We start from the raw sequence: 24,832 nt of genomic DNA on the forward strand, positions 1-24,832 counted from the left end.
GTAGGATAATTCATGAAATTTGGAGCTAAAATTTACCACTAATTTTGCATGTATGGTCTTTGAATCACTCAAGTCCAGCTTCACAAACCGGTTATTACATTTCTTAACTTCTTTTTCTTTTGTAAGTGATGCCCCTGATATATTGTCCTTGCCATGTTCTTGTCCAGCAGCATTTCTTGCAGACAAACTTTTGTGATCGGGGAAGGCCATTGAGGTCAATCTGGCAGAGTAAATAGTCTTCTGGAAATCTGCATTCTGCCATGATCGACTCCTAAGAACTTGAGCATTGCATAGAATAATTAGTTATTTAAATGCTCACAATATAAAAATGGGAACAATTAACGGAGTAGTGGATGATGTTCTCCTAGTAATGTCTACATTGAGACTGATAGTTAAAGCAGAAGATTTACATACGAAACACCCACTTACATGAACTGGATACTCAAATTTCTATGGGAAACAAAAATTTATGAGCACAAAAAACTAGCAGTTAGATTCTATATTCACATGGGATATATACACACATACATATATCACCTGTAAGCACAACAATAGTGAATTCGCAAGCACCTTATTCTCCACCACACATCTGCATCAGCAGAAGTCTAAGAGAATCATTAGTCTAACAAAAATTAATTAATCAGAAAACAAATAATGCATGTGTCAGAAAAGTGTAGCCATGTAGGCGTACCCGAGACAATCTTTCCCTACATCTCTGGCATTATATCTAGTGTATCCTAGACCAGTATGATCCCATACCTGTAAAAGATGTGCTTGTGAGCCAATCATAAGAACCTTAAAACATCAACATCCACCAACACAACAACGAGGAAAAGAAGGCCTCAGAAATTGCAACATAAAAAATGTTACTCATACAGCAAAAGATTATCCAAGATTTACATAACTTGATGTAACAGCCAGAGGGCATGAAACAAAATGAAGCTCAATAAGACTAGGTCAATTTTTAATTATTCACCAGCTTTTCAGGTATACTAGAGAATATAAAGGAAGGAAATCCATAAAATGGAATAGGAATACTCCGAACTCCGAAAACAAGCTCTCATTCTATTTGATGTCCAGATGAGTTAAGAGTGAAATTACCAGGAAGTGTAATTCTGACTGATGAAGTAGAAAAATGTATTGACAACAAAATGAGAAGAGAAATATGATACAACTAAGAAATGTCTTAACTTAAATTCAATTTATTGTTCCCATCATTCCCTTCCCATAACTTGTTGATTCAGCATTCAAACTATTCTGCTCCCAAAAGTTGAAATCCCAAATATCAAGTTCTCATTTGCAAGCAAGCATAAGTTTAAAAGAATTTTTCCTTGCTATTGCATAGGCCCTTAGGTATGATAAATCAAATTATCATGGCTCAACACATTGAGGTGGGTGAATTTAAACTACAATGGATGAATTGAGTACGTCAAAGAAAGTTGGAGACTTGGTTGGATGATGAAAAGATATTTAAAATGATTGGAAAAATAATCAGTTCCAGATTTTCAACTGGTGTAGGAAAGGAAATTACACAACCAGAGAAGAATTGAATGGACCGATAATGGTCTGAGTGAACTTTTCATCAGATGAACTCCACTTAAATATGAAACCATGGAAGAAATAGAACATGGATAATTCACCACACCGAGATACCTAGTCTTCAGATATTACATTGATTTACTCATTCAAGTACATTTCTATTGGATTTAAAGAGAATATTTGTTAAATTAATCATCCCGAACACGAAAGTGGAAAAACAGGAATTTAAGGATCACCTGCATTTGATTAAAAAATGCATGTCGCTGTTGCTCAACATGCTCCCAAGCACCAACCTCTGCACAATAACGGGAAAAGCCATACTACATTGAGAATACTCCCTCCAAGCATAAATAACAATAAATAATATACCTCTATGCTCCAATAGACTCAATGGACAGATTAACTTAACTAAATAATTATAATATCTAAAAAGGAGGCAATAAAGGACTTTCAATACAACCTTTAACTTTAAATAAAATCAATGAACTTTATAGAGTTACTCAGTGTAATGGAGTTTACAGGTAGCAATGTAATAGCAGATTAATATTTCACTGTGAAGGATATGAGAAATGAAATTTCATAAGCAAAAGTTAATGGGGAAAATGAACTAAATTTTTTTTTTTTCTGAAGCAGGTAAAACACATGCATAATTACCTTTGAAAAATGATATTGTTGAAGGAGTCACTGTGCTAACTCTTGAATCAGGGATAGCATTCTTATTAAAGCATTGTCTTGAGCTTAAAGCAGGATTGCTATCAATAATAGCTATTGATAATTGTTTTGTCAAAGGCATACTTGCTGCAAAATAAAACAAGGAGATATAAAATACCAAAAAGCGCAGACATATCTAACATTGGGACTTTAGTGCAATTTTAATCTATATTAATATGAAATCGTACATTCAACTTTAATCACATTGGACAAAACATGTAGTGCAATTGATCTATTGAAAGTTTCTGAGTACAAACTAAATATTGCATTGTTCCCTTCTAAAAGCACAAACATGGTTAGTTTCATAAAGAAGTTTATTTCTGGAGGTTGAAAGAATGAAAGTCGAGTTCCAGCAGCTTACTGTTTCCAAATTTGAAAAGAAAAATTTGACACTGGCTAGAAACAAAAATATAATCAAATATTTTATGTTAACAAAGAAGCATTACAATAATACCTACACAATGCACAAGCAAAAGCCAGGCCGACCATGCCTCCACCAACAATTGCAATATCATGTTGGTTAACCTTATTTGTCATACCAACCTTCTCTGCATAATCCTGTTAAGTAATAAGTCAAAAAGAACATCAAATGACCACTAGATGATATTAATGTCAGAAGAAATAAAAAGAAGGTTGAAATTGTGGATACCAAATAAAAAGAATAAAATATTAGAAATTGTAGGGAACCAATAAAAGCTGAAGTATTCCTCTTGGGTGAGATTTGGGGTACAATACTTCCTTTACCAAGAAATCAAAGGTGGATTAAGTACATGATATGGGAGTTCCAAAGTTAAGCCTAATAAATACCACTCACAAAATAGGGAAATATAAGATGAGGGTCATGGTTTTAGCGAATATGCAAGTGGGGCTAATTGAGAGTAAATAATAAAGAACTAAGAAGCCACACACAGAGACAAATAAGAGAATTGACTTTTCAAGGTTAAACTCTTTTTAACAACAAATTTTGGAGAAAATTCCACTCCACACCGACATTATCTTTTGGTTTCACATGGAATTACCATTCCAAATTTTCTAGATCTTGTTTCCCTCTATATTAATATTTATCTTATTTCCAAAAAGAAAATACAAATAACATGACTCTCAAGAAAATTCAACACACACACACAAATTTGCACAACTAATATTCATGTTTGCCACCATATTGTAAAATAAGGAAAGACCTATGATATCTACATACTAGAGGAGCCTTTGGAAAGACCAATGAAATAAGTTAGACTAGAAAAATTATGATACTGGACTAAATGGATCTGATTTTGAATTGAACTGGTAGTTGGTCATCAAAAGTCTAAAGTCAACTTTTCCAACAAGAGAAAATATTGCAGCAAGCAAGATGCCACGTGAAGAAGGTTAATACATCATTCAAACAATTAAGGAATACATACAGATGCACAACGTCTAAAGGAATAACCAATAGAGAAATTAGAGATATAAGCCATGTCATCAGGTAAAAATCTAGGTTCTACAAAGCCTCAAAAGAGGCCAAATTCACCAGCTAAGAAACCAGTTCAAGAACGCCACTCCCACAATCAAGACAAAAGAATACCATGAGCTACACCTAGCAATCAACATGTTAAATTGTGACAGAACTGAATCAAGCTGCCCTTAAAGAAATAACACGGTAACCATTCACACTATCTAAGATAAACATGTGAACTCCATCGACCGCTCATGCATGTCAATGAACAAAAATTCCAGTCTGAAGGTAAATTATAAATGGAAATCACCGTGCCACGCTCAATACTGGAGGAGACTCCAACAGCTGCAGTGTCACAGGAGTTCCTTCTTCTCAAATAGTTTGAAGAACACATGGTGTTCAATGCCCTTTTGCAACATCCCTGTTATGTTCAAAGTACAAACAGCAGCATAAGATTAGTACCAACAAGCACCAATTCCAGAATGTAAAGAAAAACAATACGCATAGATTAAGAAAGACAAACCTTTTAACCCGGAACATCAACATTGTGACCAGAACCTGCACAGAAGAAAAATACCTGCAAGTTGCAACATTAACATGCCTGATTATTTACTACGCGGAGAAAATAAAATACAATACAACAGCATTAAGTTGATGATCACTGAAAAAGATTAAATAAAAAAAAAACATTACATGAAAATTATCTTATACTATATGTAATAGCAATCAAATCTGACAAGATGATATCTTTTTCAAACATGAAAACAAACATACTCTGAACCATGATGGATGAACATCTTTTTCCCCAAATATCTATAAATTATATCCCAGTGATATACTGATATTGGTAAACTATGTGTGTGTGTGTGTGTGTGTGTGTGTGTGTAGAACAGAATCATATCTTAATTTGCAAATGCCTTTACCGATCCAGTGACCTAAAAACTGAGATTTTGAGAGAACTATTGAAAAAGATAAGATTTTAAATATCTAGAGAGGATAAAATTTAGCAGCAATTATAGACGGATTGGAAATAGGGATGAAACTTCATGCTGACCTACGAAACCAAGATCAAAAGGCACAGTCCCGGAGGTCACTCGTATTCCACGTCGATATGCGAAGACGGTGATGAGGACGCGAACTTCGAAGATGATGAGAGATTCCGGCGAAGGGACAGCGGCACGGCGGCGTGGGAATGGGGAATTGGAACGGAAACGAGGAGGGGAAGAGAACCCACGCAAAAGTTTGCGAAATAACCCCTTGATATTATGAAAATTTTGATGATTTAGCCATTGCATATATCTATTGTGAAAGTTGTAAGGACTAAAGTGCATATAATATATACATGTATATTGTTATTAAAATTGTTATCATTATTGTTTTTATTATGGAAATTTATGGTTTTTTTAAAGGCTTTGATTCTTTGGTTTGGGAGGTATAGGTTTTAAATCAGTTCAAATTGAAGTATTAAGAGTTATATAAAAAAAGAATTTTCGTATAAATATTTTTATTTTTACAAAAATTTAAATTTAAAATCAACTATTTGAGCAATTTAAAACTCTACTACCACTTAGAACAAACTCTTTTAATAAAATTATTTTTATTTACTTATATATATTAACAAAATGGGCAAATCAGTATTCACATTAATTATATTATTTACTTATATATTTATTTATATGTTATTAATAAAAATAAAATAAAGAATTTAAAAACCTGTTCTTTAATCTCTCTTTATTTATTTTTAAGAAATAAAAATAACATATATTTTTTCTTGTGAGTTGATTTTCAGGGGTAAAAATATTTTTATAGAGATATATAAATAAATATAATTTTTACAAGTGTACATTAGTAATTATTAAAATATACAAGGGTATCAAAGCAATTTTCTAAGAACAAAAACAGAAATGAAAAACCAACCATTCAACAACAATGGCTTCTTCTCCCATCATCTTCAATCCATCTCCTTCTCCTCCAACCATCTCTCACACTCCAAAACCAAATCATTCTTCTTCCATTCCCATTATGCAAGTCTTCACTGCAATCCACCATCAAGTCCTTAGAGCACTACAGTTTAGAAGAAAACAAGCTCAAGAACACCAAGCTTTTCTTCAGTTCAATCATTTCACTTGTATATCAGCCAAAGCCTCCATGAAGCAAATGACCTCCGTGCGCATGGCGCGCATTGGTTATGACCCTAACTATTCCTGGACAACCAATTCATCAATCTCTACTCCAAATGTGGCCAAATTGAGGGTTGCTCGGAAGGTATTCGATGACTATGTCTGAGAGAAATGTGGTATCTTGGAATGTATGATTTCTGGATATTGTTCAATGAGATGCTACCTTGATACTCTTGAGCTCTTTTTGCAATATGGTTGAAGAAGGACAGTGGTCGAATGATCCGACTTTTGCTTGGTGCTCATGCGTGCAGCTGGTTCAAGGAATATTGAACATGGCTGGCAGATATAGCTATATACTGAAAATGGGTTTCTTATCTTGTATTTCATTGGGCAATGCGTTGATTGGCATGTACTCGAAGTTTTGCAGAACAAGAGATGCTGAATTGGTGTTTGAGAGCATGGCAGAGAAAGATGCGAGTCTACGTGGAATTCCTATTATTGCCGCTAAAAGCTCAGAATAGGCTTGGTGTCATGGAAGCTATGGATCTGTTTGTTGAAATGCTGATGGAAGGATTACCACCAGATGACTACACCTTTGGTAGCTTGTTAGCTAATATAGGCGTTCCTGGTGTTGAAGAAATTCATGCTCAGAGTTATCAAAGAGGTTTAGGAGGGAATGTTGTTGTAGGAAGCACTCTTCTTGATGCCTAGTGCCCGATGTTTGAACCCACAGGATGCTCAAGTCTTCAAGATGATGGAGGACAGGAACACCGTTGCATGGAATTCTGTCATATCTGCATGTTTAATGAATGGAATGGAAAATGAAGGTCTTGAGCTTTACCTGCAAATGGCCGACTGTGGGATACTTGCGGATGCATATACAGTGTCTATTCTCCTCACGGCTGCAGCAGTAAGCCAATGGTCTGTAATTACAGGAAAGCAGCTCCATGGTCTTGCTGTTAAAATGGGACTGTATATGGATACACTGATAGGAAACAGCCTCATTACCATGTATGCCAAAAATGGGGAGATTTCTGATTCATGGCAGAAGCTTTTAAGTCTGTATCGGAAGCGATATCATCTCTTGAACTCCATTGTCCACGCTCACCTCAGAATGAGCAATTTGAGCAAGCGTTGGCTCTGTATGTCCAAAATGAAGGTTTTGGGCTTTGAACCAGATGAATTTAGCTTTGTTGCTGCTCTGGCAGCTGTGGTGAACAGCTTTGGTGCAATACTGGAAGGAATTCATTCCAATTTGGTAAAGATTGGCATGACACCAAATGCATTTGTAGGAAGTGCGCTCATTGGCATGTATTCCAAATTCACAGCCACAACCCGATGCTAAGAGGGTCTTCGACGTAGTGAAGACAAAGACCTTGTCACATGGAACTCCGCTGATTTCTGGGTTTTGCTCAAAACGGTTATGTGAGATGAAGTTCTGAAGCTCCTCTCTCTGTGATGAGGGAAGAAACTTCGAACCAGATGATTCTCACATTGCAAGTATTCTAGCAGCATGTGCAAATACCATTACGGTAGAACATGGAAGGCAGGGTGCATTGTCTGATCCTGAAATCAGACCAAAAATGGATGCAGCTGTAGCCAATGCATTAATAACAATGTATAGTAGAGCTGGAAGAGAGAAGCAGAAAGGTCTTCTCCAAACTTCGACCAAGAATGTAATATCATGGACAGCAATGATGGGAGCTATGTTCAGTGTGGCAACCGTCAAGAGGCATTTCGACTTTTGAACTGATGGAAACTAGCGGAGTAACACGATGAAAAAGACTTTCATCACCATATTAAGTGCTTGCAGTTACACAGGTCAAAGAGCAAAAGACAGCAGACTACTTCAAGTTAATAGAAAGCGAATTATGGGATAAGACCTGGATTTGACCACTGTGCATGCATGGTAGAGTGTTCTAGGGAGAGCAGGAAGATTACAGAAGCTGAAGAATTCATAGAAAGGATGCCCATACTGAAACCTAGTGCTCTTGTATGGAAAATGCTGCTAAGTGCATGCAGGGTTCACGGTGATGCTCGAGAGGAAGAGATCCATGGAAGATAATGGCTCTTGATCCTAGCAGATTCAGCAGCTTATGTTCTGCTTTTCGAACTTGTATGCCTCTTTTTGGGTACTGGGACGAGTGTCGTGAGGTGCTGCGATTGATGAGAGACAACGGGGTCAGGAAGGAACCGGAAAGAGTTGGATCCAAGTGCATAATAAAGCTCATGTGAGTTTGTGGCAGGCGATCACTCCATCCTGCAAACCGATGAAATATATGCACATTGAGAGTTGCTAAAACAAATGAAAAGCAGAAGGTTACATTCCAGGTGTGGAGTTTTCTGATAAATACATGAAAGAGATGTAAATAATTTTCAATTGTGAGAGTTCAATGACTATAATCAACACTTGACTCGAGAGGACTAGTAAATTGTAGTGTATTCCTTATCACTGTAATGTATACAATTCTTGTCAAAAAAGTTTTTGCAAAAAATGAAGTACATATTACAATGTGGCGACATGTCTGGAAAAGTTGTCGGCAATTGGGAGAAGTGCAATAGGCCCAGATGGCAGGAATCTCTACCATGCACAGTGGTTTTTCCTGGCATGTTCAACTGTACAGATTAGTTGTCACTTTGTAGGTATTTCCATCCAGTCATCTTCAATCCTGCAATCTCCATGACATGTGACTTAATACCATCAGCTCACAATCCTTGATTTAAGATTGCTGGAAGAGGTGTGCATATAATTGAAGAGCGTACAGTAGGATAATTCATGAAATTTGGAGCTAAAATTTACCACTAATTTTGCATGTATGCTCATTGAGATCACTCAAGTCCAGCTTACAAACCAGATCTTGTTACATTTCTTATCTTCATTTTCTTTTGTAGGTGATGCCCCTGATATATTGTCCTTGACATATTTTTGTCCAGCAGCATTTCCTGCTGACGAATATTGTGTGACGAGAAGGCCATTGAGTCAATCTGGCGGAGAGTAAATAGACTTCTGGAAATCTGCATTTCTGCCATAATGCATGACTCCTAAGAACTTGAGCGTTGCATAGAATAATTAGTTATTTAAATGCCCACAATATAAAATAGGGAAACAATTAATGGAGTACTGGATGATGTTCTCCTAGTAATGTCTACATCGAGACTGATCGTTAAGCAGAAGATTTACATTTTACATACTAAACACCCACTTACATGAACTGGATACTAAAATTCCTATGGGAAACAAATATTCAGGAGCACAAAACACTAGCAGTTAGATTTTAAATTCACACTAGATATATACACACATAAATATATCACCTGTAAGCACAACAATGAGTGAATTTGCAAGCACCTTATTCTCCACCACACATCTGCATCAGCGAAGTCTAAGAGAATCATTAGTCTAACAAAAATTAATTAATCAAAAAGAACAAATAATGCATGTGTCAGAAAGTGTAGCCGTGTAGGCGTACCCGGAGACAATCTTTTCCCTGCATCTCTGGCATTATACCTAGTGTATCCCTAGACCAGTATAATCCCATACCTGTAAAAGATGTGCTTGTGAGCCAATCATAACAACCTTAAAACATCAACATCCACCATCACAACAACGAGGAAAAGAAGGCCTCAGAAATTGCAACATAAAAAATGTTACTCATACAACAAAAGATTATCCAAGATTTACATAACTTGATGTAAACAACCAGAGAGCATGAAACAAAATGAAGCTCAATAAGACCAGATCAATTTTTAATTATTCACCAGCTTTTCAGGTATACTAGAGAATATAAAGGAAGGAAATCCATAAAATGGAAAAGGAATACTCCGAAAACAAGCTCTCGTTTAATTTGATGTCCAGATGAGTTAAGAGTGAAATTACCGGGAAGTGTAATTCTGACTGATAAAGTAGAAAAATGTATTGACAACAAAATGAGAAGAGAAATATGATACAGCTAGAAAGTACTTAACTTGAAATTAATTTATTGTTCCCACCATTTCCTTCCCATAACTTGTTGATTCAGCATTTAAGCTATTCTGCTCTCAAAGTTGAAATCCCAAATATCAAGCTCTCTTCTGCAAGCAAGCACAAGGTTAAAAGAATTTTTCCTTGTAATTGCATAGGCCCTATAGGTATGATAAATTAAACTATCATGGATCAACACATTGAGGTGGGCAAATTTAAAGTACAATGGATGAACTGAGTACATCAAAGAAAGTTGGAGATTTGGTTGGATGATAAAAAGATATTTAAAATGATTGAAAAAATAATCAGTTCCAGATTTTCAACTGGTGTGGGAAAGGAAATTACACAACCATAGAAGAAATTGAATGGACCAATAGAGGTCTGAGTGAACTTTTCATCAGATGACCTCCACTTAAATATGAAACCATGGAAGAAATGGAACATGGATAATTCACCACACCGAGATACCTAGTCTTCAGATATTACATTGGTTTACTCATTCACATACATTTCTATTGGATTTAAAAGAGAATATTAGTTAAATTAATCATCACGACACCAAAAGGGAAAAACAGGAATCTAAGGATCACCTGCATTTGATTAAAAATGCATGTCATTGTTGCTCAACATGCTCCCAAGCACCAACCTCTGCACAATAAAGGGAAAAAGCCATACTACATTGAGAATACTCCCTCCAAGCATAAATAACAATAAATAATATAGCTCTATGCTCAATAGACTCAATGGACAGATTAATTTAGCTAAATAATTATAATATCTAAAAAGGAGGCAATAAAGCAGTTTCCATACAACCTTTAACTTTAAATAATATCAATGAACATTATAGTGTTACTCAGTGTAATGGAGTTTACAGATAGCAATGTAATAGCGGATTAATATTTCACTGTGACGAATAAGAGAAATGAAATTTCATAAGCAAAAGTTAATGGGGATAATGAACTAAATTTTTTTCTGAAGCAGGTAAAACACATGCATAATTACCTTTGAAAAATGATATTGTTGAAGAGTCACTGTGCTAACTCTTGGATCAGGGATAGCATTCTTATTAAAAGCATTGTCTTGACCTTAAAGCAGGATTACTGTCAATAATAGCTATTGATAATTGTTTTGTCAAAGGCATACTTGCTGCAAAATAAAACACAGAGATATAAAATATCAAAAAGTGCAGACATATATAATTTTGAGACTTTAAGTGCAATTTTAATCTATATTAATATGAAATCGTACATTCAACTTCAATCACATCGGAGAAAACATGTAGTGCAATTGATCTATTTAAAGTTTCCGAGCACAAACTAAATATTACATTGTTCCCTTCTAAAAGCACCAAACATGGTTTTGTTTCATAAAAGAAGTTTATTTCTGGAGGTTGAAAGAATGAAAAGTCGAGTTCCAGCAGCTTACTGTTTCCAAATTTGAAGTAAAAATTTGACACTGGCTAGAAACAAAAAAATATAATCAAGTATTTCATGTTAACAAAAGAAGCATTACAATAATACCTCACACAATGCACAAGCAAAAGCCAGGCCGACCATGCCTCCACCAACGATTGCAATATCATGTTGGTCAACCTTATTTGTCATACCAACCTTCTCTGCATAATCCTGTTAAGTAATAAGTCAAAGAACATCAGATGACCACTAGATGATATTAATATCAGAAGAAATAAAAGAAGATTGAAATTGTGGATACCAAATAAAGAATAAAAATATTGGAAATTGCTGGGAACCAATAAAGCTGAAGTATTCCTCCTGGGTGAGATTTGGGGTACAATATTTTGTGGTATTGTCAATAAATGTACAGTTGTGGAAACCAAATGATAATTTTAAAAGTTGAGAATGTTATGGGTCCAGCCCATATTTGCAATATTTCATATGCTTTTCTTTAGTTGTTATGTTGGGCCTTTTATGTTGGACTTGTTATGCTTATTTCTATGTCATTTGGCATTGATATTAGGGTTTCCAAGAGAATTTTTCTTTTGGTGATTTTTATTCTTTGGTTTTGGCTGTACTACATGAAAAAGGCGGACGGCAATCAAAGAAGAAAGAGAGAAACTTAAGAGGGTTTGTTATTCCCGGTTTTGTGTGCGCAGTTTTGATCAACTCTACGATCGGAGGTGCTCCTGTGGTCCGATTTTGCTCAAATTTGGCCAGCTTGTTCCTGACAAGAAGGGCTTAATTTTGAACGGTCGGATCGTCCTCAGGTGCTCTGGTTTGGTCAGAAACGCAGCTTTAACAGACCAGCAGTTTTTGGGTTGATTGAATTGTTTAATTGGTTGGTTGTCTTGATTGTTTGACTTTGTGAGTGTCGTAGAGACCTCTGGCGATCTTTACAGAGAATGTATTCTTCCTGGAAGAGATTCAGGGCACATTATCTCCTGGTATCTCATTAAATGGCTAAAAAGAAAGATCCAAAATAGAACGACAACAAACTGCAGTTATAATTCCCAGTGATGATGCACTAATTCAGGCTAAATGGAGAATTCATTCAATGTTGATGGTTCATCAAAGCCATAAGAACATGTTACTCACTATTGGCACCTAATTTCTAGAAAATAAGGCTTTCATCATCTGCTGCCTGAATAAGTCATACTTCCGTTCAATGTAACTGTCAACACAAAGAAATGACCTCTGGAAAAGAACTATATTTTCATAGCTCAATTCCTAACAAACGAGCAAATTTGGAATATAAAATTTCTGCTTGCCAATATAGCCATCTTTTTGAACCCTAGAAAGTTGAATACTTCCTTTGCCAAGAAATCAAGGAGGATTAAGTACACGATATGGGTGTGCCAAAGTTAAGCCTACTAAATACAATTCACAAAATAGGGAAATATAAGATGAGGGTCATGGTTATAGCGAATATGCAAGTGGGGCTAATTGAGAGTAAATAATAAAGAACTAAGATGCCACACACACAGACAAATAAGAGAATTGACTGTCAAGGTAGAAGTTTGCAAGCATTAAACTCTTTTTAACGACAAATTTTGGAGAAATCTCCACTCCGCACAGACATTATCTATTGGTTTCACATGGACTTACCATACCAAACTTTCTAGATTTTGTTTCCCTCAATATTAATATTTATCTTAATTCCAAAAAAAATACAAATAACATGACTCTCAAGAAAATTCAACACACACACACCCAAATTTGCACAAGTAATGTTCATGTTTGCCCACCATATTGTAAAAGAAGGAAAAACCTATGATATCTACACACTAGAGGAGACTTTGGAAAGACCAATGAAATAAGTTAGATTAGAAAAACTATGATACTGAAATATATGGATCTGATTTTGAATTGAACTAATAGTTGGTCAACAAAAGTCTAAAGTCAACAACTTTTCCAACAAGAGAAAATATTGCTGCAGAAAGCAAGATGCGACATGAAGAAGGCTAATACATCATTCAAACAATTAAGGAATACATACAGATGCACAATGTCTAAGGGAGTAGCCAATCAAGAAATTAGAGATACAAGCCATGTCATCAGGTAAGCATCTATAGGTTGTACAAAGCCTCAGAAGAGCTCAAATTCATCAGCCAAGAAACCAGTTTAAAAAATGCCATTCCCACAATCAAGACAAAAGAATACCGTGAGCTATATCTAGCAATCAACATGTTAAATTGTGACAGAACTGAATAAAGCTGCCCTTAAAGAAATAACACGGTAACCATTCACACTATCTAAGATAAACATGTGAACTCCATCGATCGCTCATGCGCATGTCAATGAACAAAATTCTAGTCTGAAGGTAAATTATAAATGGAAATCACCGTGCCACGCTCAATATTGGAGGAGACTCCAACAGCTGCAGTGTCACAGAAGTTCCTTCTTCTCAAATAGTTTGAAGAACACATGGTGTTCAATGCCCTTTTTGCAACATCCCTGTTATGTTCAAAGTACAAACAGCAGCATAAGATCAGTGCCAACAAGCACCAATTCCAGAATGTAAAGAAAAACAATACGCATAGATTAAGAAAGACAAACCTTTTAACCCGGATCATGAACATTGTGACCAGAACCCGCACAAGAAAAAATACCAGCAAGTTGCCACATTAACATCATGCCCGATTATTTGCTAAGCGGAGGAAATAAAATACAATACAACAGCATTAAGTTGACGATCACTGAAAAAAGATTGAATGAAAATATTACTTCTTGCAAGCTGCAACATGAAAATTATATTATACTATAAGTAATTGGAATCAAATCTGCCAAGATGATAACTTTTTTCAAACATGAAACAAACATACTCTGAGCCATGATGGATGAACATCTTTTCCCCAAATATCTATAAATTATGTCCCAGTGATATTGGTAAAATATATATCTATATATATATATATATATATATAGATATATAGATATATATATTGAACAGAATCATATCTTAATTTGCAAATGCCTTTACCAATCCGGTGACCTAAAAAATGAGATTTTGAGAGAGCTACTGAAAAAGAGACAAGGTTTTAAACAACTAGAGAGCTAAGAGAGGATAAAATTTAGCAGCAATTATAGATGGATTGTGTTGCTCTCCTAGCACAAACTTCCAAAATACCTGCAGTAACTCAGCACACACACCAAACTCCCCAAGATTGGATTGATAACTGGTTCTCAGTGCTGAACCATAAAGCATACAATTTCACAATAACACAACCACACATCCACACACAATAAAATTCAGAAAGGAAAAAAAGAAAAAGAAGAGATCAGAGGTAGCAACCCGGAGATCTCAACATGAACCAAGCCAGAGGAAGAAGGTGAACAGAAGATGCTGGATTCCAACTCAATAATGCCTCCCCATTTCCCAGGTGGTCTAAAGTGATTGCCAATCCTCTCAGAAAGCTGTCACTTCTATTCAATTAACAGTAATTCGTTTGGATTCATCTGATCCCCTTTCGAGAGACCCAAAAGCCCCTGCCCCCCTCTTGTAACCAACCAGCTAAAAGGGTAACTTATGTAAATTGCTTCACCAAGATCCCTCCAAATTTGAATACAGTGGAAAGACTCCACGCCCTTCTTTTCCCGCAGAGTACCAGCCATAACAGTCCGAGGGCAACTAATGTAATTTCACCATATTTGAATATACTTGAATTTACCCAAACACCCTTCCATCTATGTCATACGAAATTAACCACGGGGCTAATTAATTTCATTTCTCCTTTCTTTCCCAGACCCTTTCGAATACAAATTCATCCCTTTATTCTTCATCTTGCCCCCATCTCCTTTCCTTCATCTATTCTCCGCTAACATCTCATCAAGCTTGCAACAAGCGCCCCTTCAAGAAATCCTTTGTCCTCAAGGATTTCCTCACGTAAATCGGGGAATTTCTTTTGCAACATATCATAGAACTCCATGTAGCCTCTTGGGTAATGAATCTGACCATTGAATTAACACCCTGGTTCCTGCTTTGTTGAACCTCTTCACCAATTGGCTGTCCAGTATAGCAACTGGAAGCCTCTGGCTTCCTTGCAAATCATTTATAAATTCCGGCCACATTGATGTAGTTGCAGTATCACCAATTTTCTTCTTCAATTGGGAGATGTGGAATACATCATGTATTTTTGCCTCAACTGGTAACTGCAGTGTGTAGGCCACTGTTCCTATCCTTTCCTTCACCATGTAAGGGCCAAAATACTTGGGAGATAATTTGTGATTTGCCCTCTGAGCCGCTGACATCTGTCTGTAAGGTCTGAGCTTTATATAAACCATGTCCCCCTCACTAAATTCTTTGTCTTTTCTACTCTTGTCAGCTAACTGTTTCATCCTGTTCCTGGCCTTGTGCAAGTTTTCCTTGAGAGATTTCAGCATATTTTCTCTAGCCAGTAGACTTCTATCAAGTAACTCAAGCTGAGATTGAGCAGCCTTGTACGGTAGATGCATAGGTGGACCTTTTCCATATATAACTTCAAATGGAGAAGCTTTAATTGACAAATGGTAGCTAGTGTTATACCACCACTCAGGGAAGGGCAACCATTTAACCCACTCCTTAGGCCTTTCTCCTGTCATGCACCTTAGATATTGCTCCAAGCATCGGTTTACCACCTCAGTTTGCCCATCTGATTGAGGATGGTAGGCTGTAGAATAATGGAGCTTGACCCCTTGGAGTTTGAACAGTTCTCTCCAGAAATTACTCAAAAAAATGGGATCCCTGTCGCTAACAATCGACTTGGGTAACCCATGCAACCTGTAAAACTGATCAAGGAATAGTTGAGCAATTGATAGTGCTGAATAAGGATGTGACAATGCAATGAAATGAGCATATTTGCTCATTCGGTCGACTATCACCAGGATTGTATCTTTCCCATGAGAGTTAGGTAGACCCGAAATGAAGTCCATGCTGATTTCTTCCCAAATTCCCTCTGGAACTGGTAATGGCTGTAAGAGTCTCGCAGGAAGAGAATTTTCTGTCTTATTTCTTTGACAGATCGCACAGTTCCGCACATAGGTCTTCACATCCTTCTTCATCCCCTTCCAGTAGAAGTGGCTCCCAATTCTCTTCGTTGTCACTTCAGTCCCTGAATGTCCTCCTGCAAAACTATCATGGAATTCCTGCAAAATCAGACATTTTATGGTTTCATCATTCCCCACCACCAGTTTTCCCTTGCTCTTAAGCTGGCCTTGGACCCATTCATACTGTTGTCTCCCTTGCCCTTCCTGTTGTAACTGCTGAATGAGTTTCTTTAGCTCTGGATCTTTTTCCCAAAGTTCCTGAATTTTTCTCCAAAGGTCTGATTTGGTAGAGGATATAGCCGCTATAGTGGGTCTTCGAGATAAAGCATCTGCTACAATATTTTCCTTTCCCTTCTTGTATATAATTTCAAAATCATATCCCATCATCTTCACCAACCACTTCTGCTGCATCGGTGTTGCAATTCTTTGCTGTAGGAGAAACTTGAGGCTCTGATGGTCAGTTCTGATTTTGAAATGCCTTCCAAGCAGGTAAGGTCTCCACTTTTGTAGAGATAAGACAATTGCAAGCATCTCATTTTCATAGATTGACATCAATCTGTGTTTTTCTGATAGTGCCTTGCTCATATAAGCCACAGGTTTGCCTTGTTGCATTAGAACAACACCCACTCCTTCCTCACAAGCATCAGTCTCTACTGTAAACTCAGCAGCAAAATCTGGGAGAGCAAGCAAGGGTCTCGTAGTCATCATTCTTTTGAGTTCCTCAAAAGCTGTGGTGCTAATTAAGTCCCACTTGAAGTTGTTTTTCTTCAGTAGTTAATTGAGGGGTTTGGATAGGATTCCATAGCCCTTAACGAACCTTCTATAGTACCCCGTTAGCCCCAAGAACCCTCTCAATTCTTTTATATTTTTAGGGATGGGCCAGTTGCAGATAGCTTCTATTTTAGTTTGATCCATCTCCACACCTTGTTTGCTGATAACATGCCCCAAATAATCAACCTTCTGAGCTCCAAAAGTGCATTTGCTTTTCTTCACATATAGCTGGTTGCTCTTGAGATTCTCCATCACTAGGTTTAGGTGCTTTAGATGGTCTTCCCAACTGCTGCTATATATCAATATGTCGTCAAAAAGTACCAGCACAAATTTCCTCATAAATGGTTTAAAGATGTCATTCATGAGGCCTTGAAAGGTAGATGGGGAATTAGTAAGCCCAAAGGGCATCACTAGGAATTCATAGTGCCCCTCATGGGTTCTAAATGCTGTTTTGTTGATGTCATACTCCTCCATCCTTATCTGGTGATACCCCGACCTCAAATCTAATTTAGTGAAATACTCAGCCCCATGCAATTCATCCAAGAGCTCTTCAATGAGAGGGATTGGGAATTTATCTTTGACAGTTTTATCATTAATAGCTCTATAGTCTATACACAGTCTCCAACTGTTATCCTTCTTGTTGACGAGTACAATGGGTGCAGAGAAAGGGCTTGAACTTGGCCTGATGATCCCTTTTTCTAGCATCTCCTTAACCATGTCTTCAATGATGTTCTTTTGATAAGCTGGGTATCTATAAGGCTTGACACTTATCGGGTCTGTTCCTTCCTTCAAAATGATTCTATGATCATGTGGCCTCACTGGCGGTAACTGCTTAGCTTCATTGAAAACCTCTTCATAGGACTGTAACAATTGGTTCAATTGCAAAGCTTGTTCAGGCAGAAGTTGCTGTTGATTGGAATTCCCGTCTCCACTACCACCTTGAATCTCCTGGACCATCACCAAAGAGCACAATCTGGCTTTGCATAGTTCATCAGGTAACTGCAGTGCCTTCACTAAGGATTTGCATTACATCATCTGTATTCGAGGTTGTGAAGAACCCCTTAATACAACCTTTCTATTACCCATCTTGAATTCCATCCTCAGTTTACTGAAGTTCCATAGGATGGAGCCAGCAAAATCAGCCATTGTATGCCCAGGACTATCTGACAACCCTCTAAGGGTAGCACCATAAGGTCGGACTTGAATTCCACTCCTTGCATTTTCCACTTCAGTTCAGAACATACCTTATCACATTTGATCTTCTCTCCATTGGCCACCACCACAGTCATAGGGGAATGATCAGTCATCTCACAACCCAATTATTTAGCTGTGAACAAGTCAATAAAATTGTGGGTGCTTCTAGAATCTATCAAAATGTGCACCTTATGCCCCTTAACTGACCCACTCACCCTCATGGTATTGTAGTCTTCCAAGGTCTGTATACCTGACAAAGCCTTCATGGAGATCATGGCTGAAGCTTCTTCACTTGATTCTGCATTTATTTCTGAATTCTTGATATCAATTTCTTCTTCTTCTTCTTCTTCTTCTTCTTCTTCTTCTTCTTCTTCTTCATCTCCTACTAATTCCAAGCTATACAACTTCTTCATCTTGCAAGTGTAGCCTGCAGTGTACTTCTCATCACACCAGAAGCACAAACCTTTCTTTCTCTTCTCTTCTAGCTCTCCACTTGATAATTTCTTGAATGGTTTGATCCTCAAACCTTGGGAATTTTTGTTAGTAATATCTGCTGGGTTAGGCTCAGTCAATCTCTTGGGAGTTAGCAGTAAGGGTACACTTCCCACTCTTGATGTGGGTTTTCCTCTCTTGAGAGCATTTTCTATTGCTGTCTCTTGTATCTTTGATAGGCCGATAGCTTCTTGTAGATTGGCAGGTCTTAGTAACCTGATGGTGTCCTTAATCTCTTCTCTTAACCCACACATGAAGAAACTCAGGATGTGGCCATCCGAAAGATCAACTCTATTGAGAAGCTCTTCAAATTTAATCAAATAACTGTGGACAGACCCTGTCTGTTTCAGATTTATCAATTCTGCCATAGGATCATAATGCAGTTCACTGCCAAACCTAGTATTCAGCTGATTTACATATTCATCCCAGCTAGGAGAATTTTCCTCCCCTCTAGTCCTCATGTAATTTTGATGCCACTGTAATGCAACACCTTCCAAGTGTAAAGAAACTATCTTCACTTTTATGCCATCTGGAGTCTCATCAAACTCAAAGAACTGCTTGCATTTGAACAACCAGTCATATAAATGATCACCATTGAACTTGGGAAATTCCAGCTTGGTTAATTTAGGCCTGATAAACTTGAGATAGGATAGTTCCTTCTCTGTTCGAACAGGACCCACAATAGCAGTAGGTGTCGAACCATTTCCCCCAGGTTGTAAATTTAGCAATAGGGTACGCAGAACATTGATGTCCCTATCTTGCTTCTCACTCATCTCTTGCATTTCTTTTTCATGCTTCTCTGATTGCTTCTCAACAGTTTCTCTTAATAGGCCCTTCAAACTCTCTTCAAGCTTCTTTAGTTCTTGATTTCTGGTTTCCATCAGAGCTTTGCAAGATCTTCTTCTCTGATACCACTTGTTGCTCTCCTAGCACAAACTTCCAAAATACCTGCAGTAACTCAGCACACACACCAAACTCCCCAAGATTGGATTGATAACTGGTTCTCAGTGCTTTGAACCATAAAGCATACAATTTCACAATAACACAACCACACATCCACACACAATAAAATTCAGAAAGGAAAAAAAGAAAAAGAAGAGATCAGAGGTAGCAACCCGGAGATCTCAAAATGAGCCAAGCCAGAGGAAGAAGGTGAACAGAAGATGCTGGATTCCAACTCAATAATGCCTCCCCATTTCCCGTGTGGTCTAAAGTGATTGCCAATCCTCTCAGAAAAGCTCGTCACTTCTATTCAATTAACAGTAATTCGTTTGGATTCATCTGATCCCCTTCGAGACCCAAAAGCCCCCCCCTCTTGTAACCAACCAGCTAAAAGGATAACTTATGTAAATTGCTTCACCAAGATCCCTCCAAATTTGAATACAGTGGAAGGACTCCACTGCCCCTTCTTTCCCGAGTACCAGCCATAACAGTCCGAGGGCAACTAATGTAATTTCACCATATTTGAATATCATCGAATTTACCCAAACACCCTTCCATCTATGTCTAACGAAATTAACCACCAGGGCTAATTAATGTCATTTCTCCTTTCTTTCCCAGCCCTTTCTGAAGACGAATTCATCCTTTATTCTTCATCTTGCCCCCATCTCCTTTCCTTCATCTATTCTCTGCTAACATCTACTGAAGCTTGCAACAGATTAGAAATAGGGATGAAACTTCATGCTGACCTACGAAACCAAGATCGAGAGGCACTGTCCCAGAGGTCACTCGTATTCCACGTCGATATGCGAAGACGGTGATGAGGACAAGAACTTGGAGATCTTTGAGAGATTTCGCGAAGGGACAGTGCACGGGCGAGCGAGGGAATGGGGAATTAGAACAGAAACGAGGAGGGGAAGAGAACTCGCAAATTTTTGCGAAATAATCCCTTGATATTATGAAAATTTAAATGATTTAGCCATTGCATATATCTATTGTGAAAGTTGTGAGGACCAAAGTGCATATAATATATACATGTATATTGTTATTAAAATTGTTATCATTATTGTGTTTATCATGGAAATTTATGGTTTTTTTAAAGGCTTTGATTCTTTAGTTTAGTTGGAGGTATACAAATGAAGGTTTTGGGCTTTGAACCAGATGAATTTAGCTTTGTTGCTTCTCTGGCAGCTTGTGGTGAATTGGCTTGGTGCAATATTGGAAGAGGAGTTCATTTGAATTTGGTAAAGATTGGTATGACACCAAATGCATTTGTAGAAAGTGCGCTCATTGGCATGTATTCCAAATTCACAACCACAACCGATGGTAAGAGGGCCTTTGACGCAATTGAAGACAAATACCTTGTCATATGGAACTCACTGATTTCTGGGTTTGTTCAAAATGGTTATGTAGATGAAGTTCTAAAGCTCCTCTCTATAATGAGGGAAGAAAACCTCGAACCAAATGATTTCACATTTGCAAGTATTCTGGCAACATGTGCAAATACCATTATTGTAGAACATGGAAGGCAGGTGCATTCTCTAATCCTGAAATCAGACCAAAAAATGAATGCAGCTGTAGCCAATGCATTAATAACAATGTATAGTAGAGCTGGAAGAGAGAAGGAAGAAGAAAAGGTCTTCTCCAAACTTACGACCAAGAATGTAATATCATGGACAGCAATGATAGGAGCTTATGTTCAGTGTGGCAACTGTCAAGAGGCATTTCGACTCTTTGAATAGATGGAAACTAGCGGAGTAACACCAAATGAAAAGACATTCATCACCATATTAAGTGCTTGCAGTTACACAGGCAAGAGCAAAGAAGCTGAAAAATAATTCAAGTTAATGGAAGCGAAGTACGGGATAAGACCTGGATTTGACCACTGTCCATGCATGGTATATGTTCTAGGGAGAGCAGGAAGATTACAAGAAGCTGAAGAATTCATAGAAAGAATGCCATACAAACCTAATGCTCTTGTATGGAAAATGCTGCTAAGTGCATGCAGGGTTCACGGTGACATCGAGAGAGGGAAGAGATCCATGGAGAAGATAATGGCTCTTGATCCTAGCGATTCAACAGCTTATGTTCTGCTTTCGAACTAGCATGCAGGGTTCACAGTGTCATGGAAGTGCTGCAATTGATGAAAGACAACGGGATATAGAAGGAACCTGGAAAGATTTGGATCCAAGTGCATAATAAAGCTCATGAGTTTGTGGCACGCGATCACTCACATCCGCAAACCGATGAAATATATGCAACATTGAGGAAGTTGCTAAAACAAATGAAAGCAGAAGGTTACATTCCAGATGTGGAGTTTCTGATAAATACATGAAAGTAGATGTAAATAATCTTCAATTGTGAGAGTTCAATGACTATAATCATAAAAAATTCTGACTCGAGAGAATTAGTAAATTGTAGTGTAATCATACAACTGTAATGTATACAATTCTTGCCAAGAAATTAAGTTTTGCAAAATGAAGTACATATTACATTGTGGCGACATCTCTGGATTCGTTCTCATTTTTAGATGGAAATGGCAGGTTACACTTGAGAAATACTGCAATGTTCAAACCTATATAGGAAAAACCATCACAATTTACAGAGCATATTCTTGATTTTATACTTGCAATCAGTATGATTAAGCATATTCTACATCAGCATTTTCAATTTTGGTTTTCATGTATATATATGTGGAAATCAATTCATTAAACTGAAGAGTGCCATGAAAAAGAAGGCAAAATCATCATGATGAAAGGTTGTTAACTTCTCTATCTTTTTTCTTCATCTTCAATTGGTCCTGTACTTCTACAAAAACTGTTTACAGAGCTTTTTTTCATTTAATATCAATGAATTCCTAATTTCTTGTCATTAAACACCACTAAAAACATTAACATGATACCTAAGGTTGTTATCACATATCATGCACAATTACAACTTGGATCAACATCGTATCATTTACATAGCTCGTGACACTTAAGCTAATCATGCAATAGGTGCCTTAACCATCCACTATTAGTTAAAAATGCGTTGATAATATTAGTCAGTAAGAACCGATAACATTCATTATGAAAGCACTAAGACAATATGCATTGACCATGATATTTGAGACCAACGACTTGTTGTTGTTGTTGTTGTTATATATGCATTAACTATGATATCTGAAGAATTAGTTATATTAAGTAAATGTATAAAATAAGGTCTTAACCACCAGAGCTAATCATTGTTCCAAAAAGGATTATCCATCAGTGATAGCACTACTTGACCATCTTGCCTATTCTTTCAAGTTCATTGAGGTCGGTCTTCAATGCTTGCTATGTCAAAAGCAAAATTGTAATATAAGCTACCAATCACATGAACATCTATGACACCTGTGACCCATAGTATAGTGACTACTAACACCTTGTCTCCTCAGCCTCTTTAAAATCGTATTCTAATTGCATGTAGTTATGCCGTTTCTCAATTAATGCATAGATGTCCTCCTGTACCCGGATGATTTATCTAGTAATGAGATGAATCAATCTTTTTCTTCAACTTGGTATCAAAGCGAGGTCTCTATCATCTTTGAATTTCATAGGAGATATTCTTAAGACCGGCCGTAAAGTAGGACACTTATTTGAATTAGTGTCTTTGAATATTCCTTAAAAGAACCTACTTGTTATAACCCACTTTCTAAGCTTGTTATTATAGCATTTTCAGCCCAGTATTGTAACTTTTACAGGAATTGTAGCAACATGAGAAGTTTTTTAAACTGCAGCCCTTTCTCTTCCAATTCCACTTTCATCCTTGGATTGCAAACCCTAACCTTTTCTCTATTCATATTCTTCCCTTTGATGATTAAAGGTAAGAAAATCCTTTGATTTTGCTTAAGTTTAAGTTACCTCCTTGATTTTAACTATACATAAGATTAGGTTTTGTTGTTTAATGTTGTCTCTATTGTTTCCACTAGATATATAGAATTAAGGAGGAGGAGAACAAGCACGGTGAGTGGGTTAAACTTTCTTCTATTACTTTAAACATTTTGGGCTTTATAACTTCTTTGGGCTTCTTGAATGATCCCTTTGTTATTCTAGCTTATGAGCTCATGTTGTGTGAAATCATAATATGTGTATTTCAGAGGTTTATATGTATGTTGGTTCATCAACATTTTATTCACCAAAAACCCACTTTGTTTTTTGCAAAATCAACTTTGTATTTGATGGTTGTGGGTTATGAAAACTAAAGACCTTTGGGAGAGAGGTTTATCATGATTTATTCAAGAGAAATATATAAATCTTATGTATTAGATAGGGTGAATGGTTGATTAGGGTTGAAGAAAATGCTTGATGAATGGTGTATGTAAATGGGTCATATTTATGGGTTATATTGGTATTCATGTGAGGGGATTTGGTTGATATATGCAAAGTGTTTGATATAATGCTTTTGAGGATTAAATGTAAAAAAATGACCACAAAATTGTGAGAAATGATGGTAAAAATGATGTTGTTAATGGAGTGGAGGTATGATTAGAGGAACTATGATGGTTGTGTAAATAAAAGGAAAAAGTGATGGAAATATGATGAGTGTACAACATGCATGTATTGTTTACCAATTTGTATACTCATCCGATATGTATTAAGATCATATTGTGGAATTCAATGCTAAATGTAGTGTGTTTCACATTAACAAGCTTAGGGCAGTGCTTAAAAATGAGAGAGAGCTAAATGATGAAGTTGGAGCCCTCTCGGCATCATTAGTATAAGGGGCATGGCAAACCGGGTAGTTTACGGACAGCTTACAGCCCACCTTACGGCTGTAAGCTAATTCCAAAAGACCTTGCGGCCATACTTATACACATAAGAATGATTCAGAGCTAATTCATAGTACTTTAGGGACAAGACTTAAGCCCGTAAGGACCATCCAGAAGAGCTTATAATTACAACATACGCCCGTAAGGACGGTCGCAAGAAGCAGAATAGTGAAGCTTACGGTCCAGCGCTTATGATTGTAAGCTGGAATGTAACACATATAGAAGACCTTACAAACGTAACTTACAGCCATAAATGTTCCCGTGAGGCTCACGCCCATCTTCTCTAGCTCTCTTACGGCCTAGCCCTTATGCCCGTAAGCAGCCCGTAAACAGTCAGGTATAAATAGAACTTGTGAGATTTTTTTTAGGCATTCTCTATTCTATTCTTTTATTCTTTGGGGG

The 24,832-nt window shown here is 37.0% G+C and overlaps 4 protein-coding genes across 4 annotated transcripts; 2 read left to right on the plus strand and 2 right to left on the minus strand.

Annotated features, from left to right (window-relative positions):
* Window positions 1–36: 36 nt before the first annotated feature.
* Window positions 37–4,937, minus strand: LOC120253659 (ubiquinone biosynthesis monooxygenase COQ6, mitochondrial-like; the record flags this gene model as incomplete). Its single annotated transcript, XM_039261943.1, has 9 exons — window positions 4,740–4,937; window positions 4,209–4,243; window positions 3,996–4,106; window positions 2,709–2,808; window positions 2,194–2,337; window positions 1,776–1,834; window positions 692–759; window positions 538–589; window positions 37–255 (listed from the first exon to the last, which is right to left on the minus strand). Coding segments are annotated over exons 3-9 (726 nt in total), but the record flags the coding sequence as incomplete, so codon positions are not given.
* A 1,622-nt stretch (window positions 4,938–6,559) lies between these two features.
* Window positions 6,560–7,553, plus strand: LOC120253654 (putative pentatricopeptide repeat-containing protein At3g49142). The gene is made up of 2 exons (XM_039261939.1): window positions 6,560–7,116; window positions 7,250–7,553. The coding sequence occupies exons 1-2, from the start codon at window positions 6,560–6,562 to the stop codon at window positions 7,551–7,553; spliced, it is 861 nt and encodes a 286-aa protein (XP_039117873.1).
* A 3,279-nt stretch (window positions 7,554–10,832) lies between these two features.
* Window positions 10,833–14,705, minus strand: LOC120253655. The gene is made up of 5 exons (XM_039261940.1): window positions 14,351–14,705; window positions 13,780–13,919; window positions 13,566–13,677; window positions 11,292–11,391; window positions 10,833–10,912 (listed from the first exon to the last, which is right to left on the minus strand). Exons 2-5 carry the CDS (start codon window positions 13,800–13,802, stop codon window positions 10,833–10,835), a joined length of 315 nt encoding a protein of 104 aa, XP_039117874.1. The 5' UTR covers window positions 13,803–13,919; window positions 14,351–14,705.
* Window positions 14,706–20,777: 6,072 nt separating this feature from the next.
* Window positions 20,778–21,383, plus strand: LOC120253656 (pentatricopeptide repeat-containing protein At2g33760-like). The gene has a single exon (XM_039261941.1). The coding sequence runs from the start codon at window positions 20,778–20,780 to the stop codon at window positions 21,381–21,383; it is 606 nt and encodes a 201-aa protein (XP_039117875.1).
* Window positions 21,384–24,832: the final 3,449 nt, after the last annotated feature.

The sequence above is a fragment of the Dioscorea cayenensis genome, unplaced genomic scaffold (genome assembly GCF_009730915.1).
Source record: "Dioscorea cayenensis subsp. rotundata cultivar TDr96_F1 unplaced genomic scaffold, TDr96_F1_v2_PseudoChromosome.rev07_lg8_w22 25.fasta BLBR01000147.1, whole genome shotgun sequence".
In the NCBI taxonomy this organism is placed as follows: domain Eukaryota; kingdom Viridiplantae; phylum Streptophyta; class Magnoliopsida; order Dioscoreales; family Dioscoreaceae; genus Dioscorea; species Dioscorea cayenensis.

Coding starts and splice junctions, on each gene's coding strand:
- LOC120253655 (XM_039261940.1), bottom strand. CDS start 13,802: ATGTTCATGATCCGGGTTAAAAG. Junction 11,392..13,565: donor CCAATATTGAGCGTGGCACG/GTGATTTCCATT, acceptor ATTACTTAACAG/GATTATGCAGAGAAGGTTGG. Junction 10,913..11,291: donor GGCTTTTGCTTGTGCATTGT/GTGAGGTATTAT, acceptor TTTATTTTGCAG/CAAGTATGCCTTTGACAAAA.
- LOC120253654 (XM_039261939.1), top strand. CDS start 6,560: ATGGAGGACAGGAACACCGTTGCATGGAATTCTGTCATATCTGCATGT. Junction 7,117..7,249: donor GGAAGTGCGCTCATTGGCAT/GTATTCCAAATT, acceptor GAAGTTCTGAAG/CTCCTCTCTCTGTGATGAGG.
- LOC120253656 (XM_039261941.1), top strand. CDS start 20,778: ATGAAGGTTTTGGGCTTTGAACCAGATGAATTTAGCTTTGTTGCTTCT.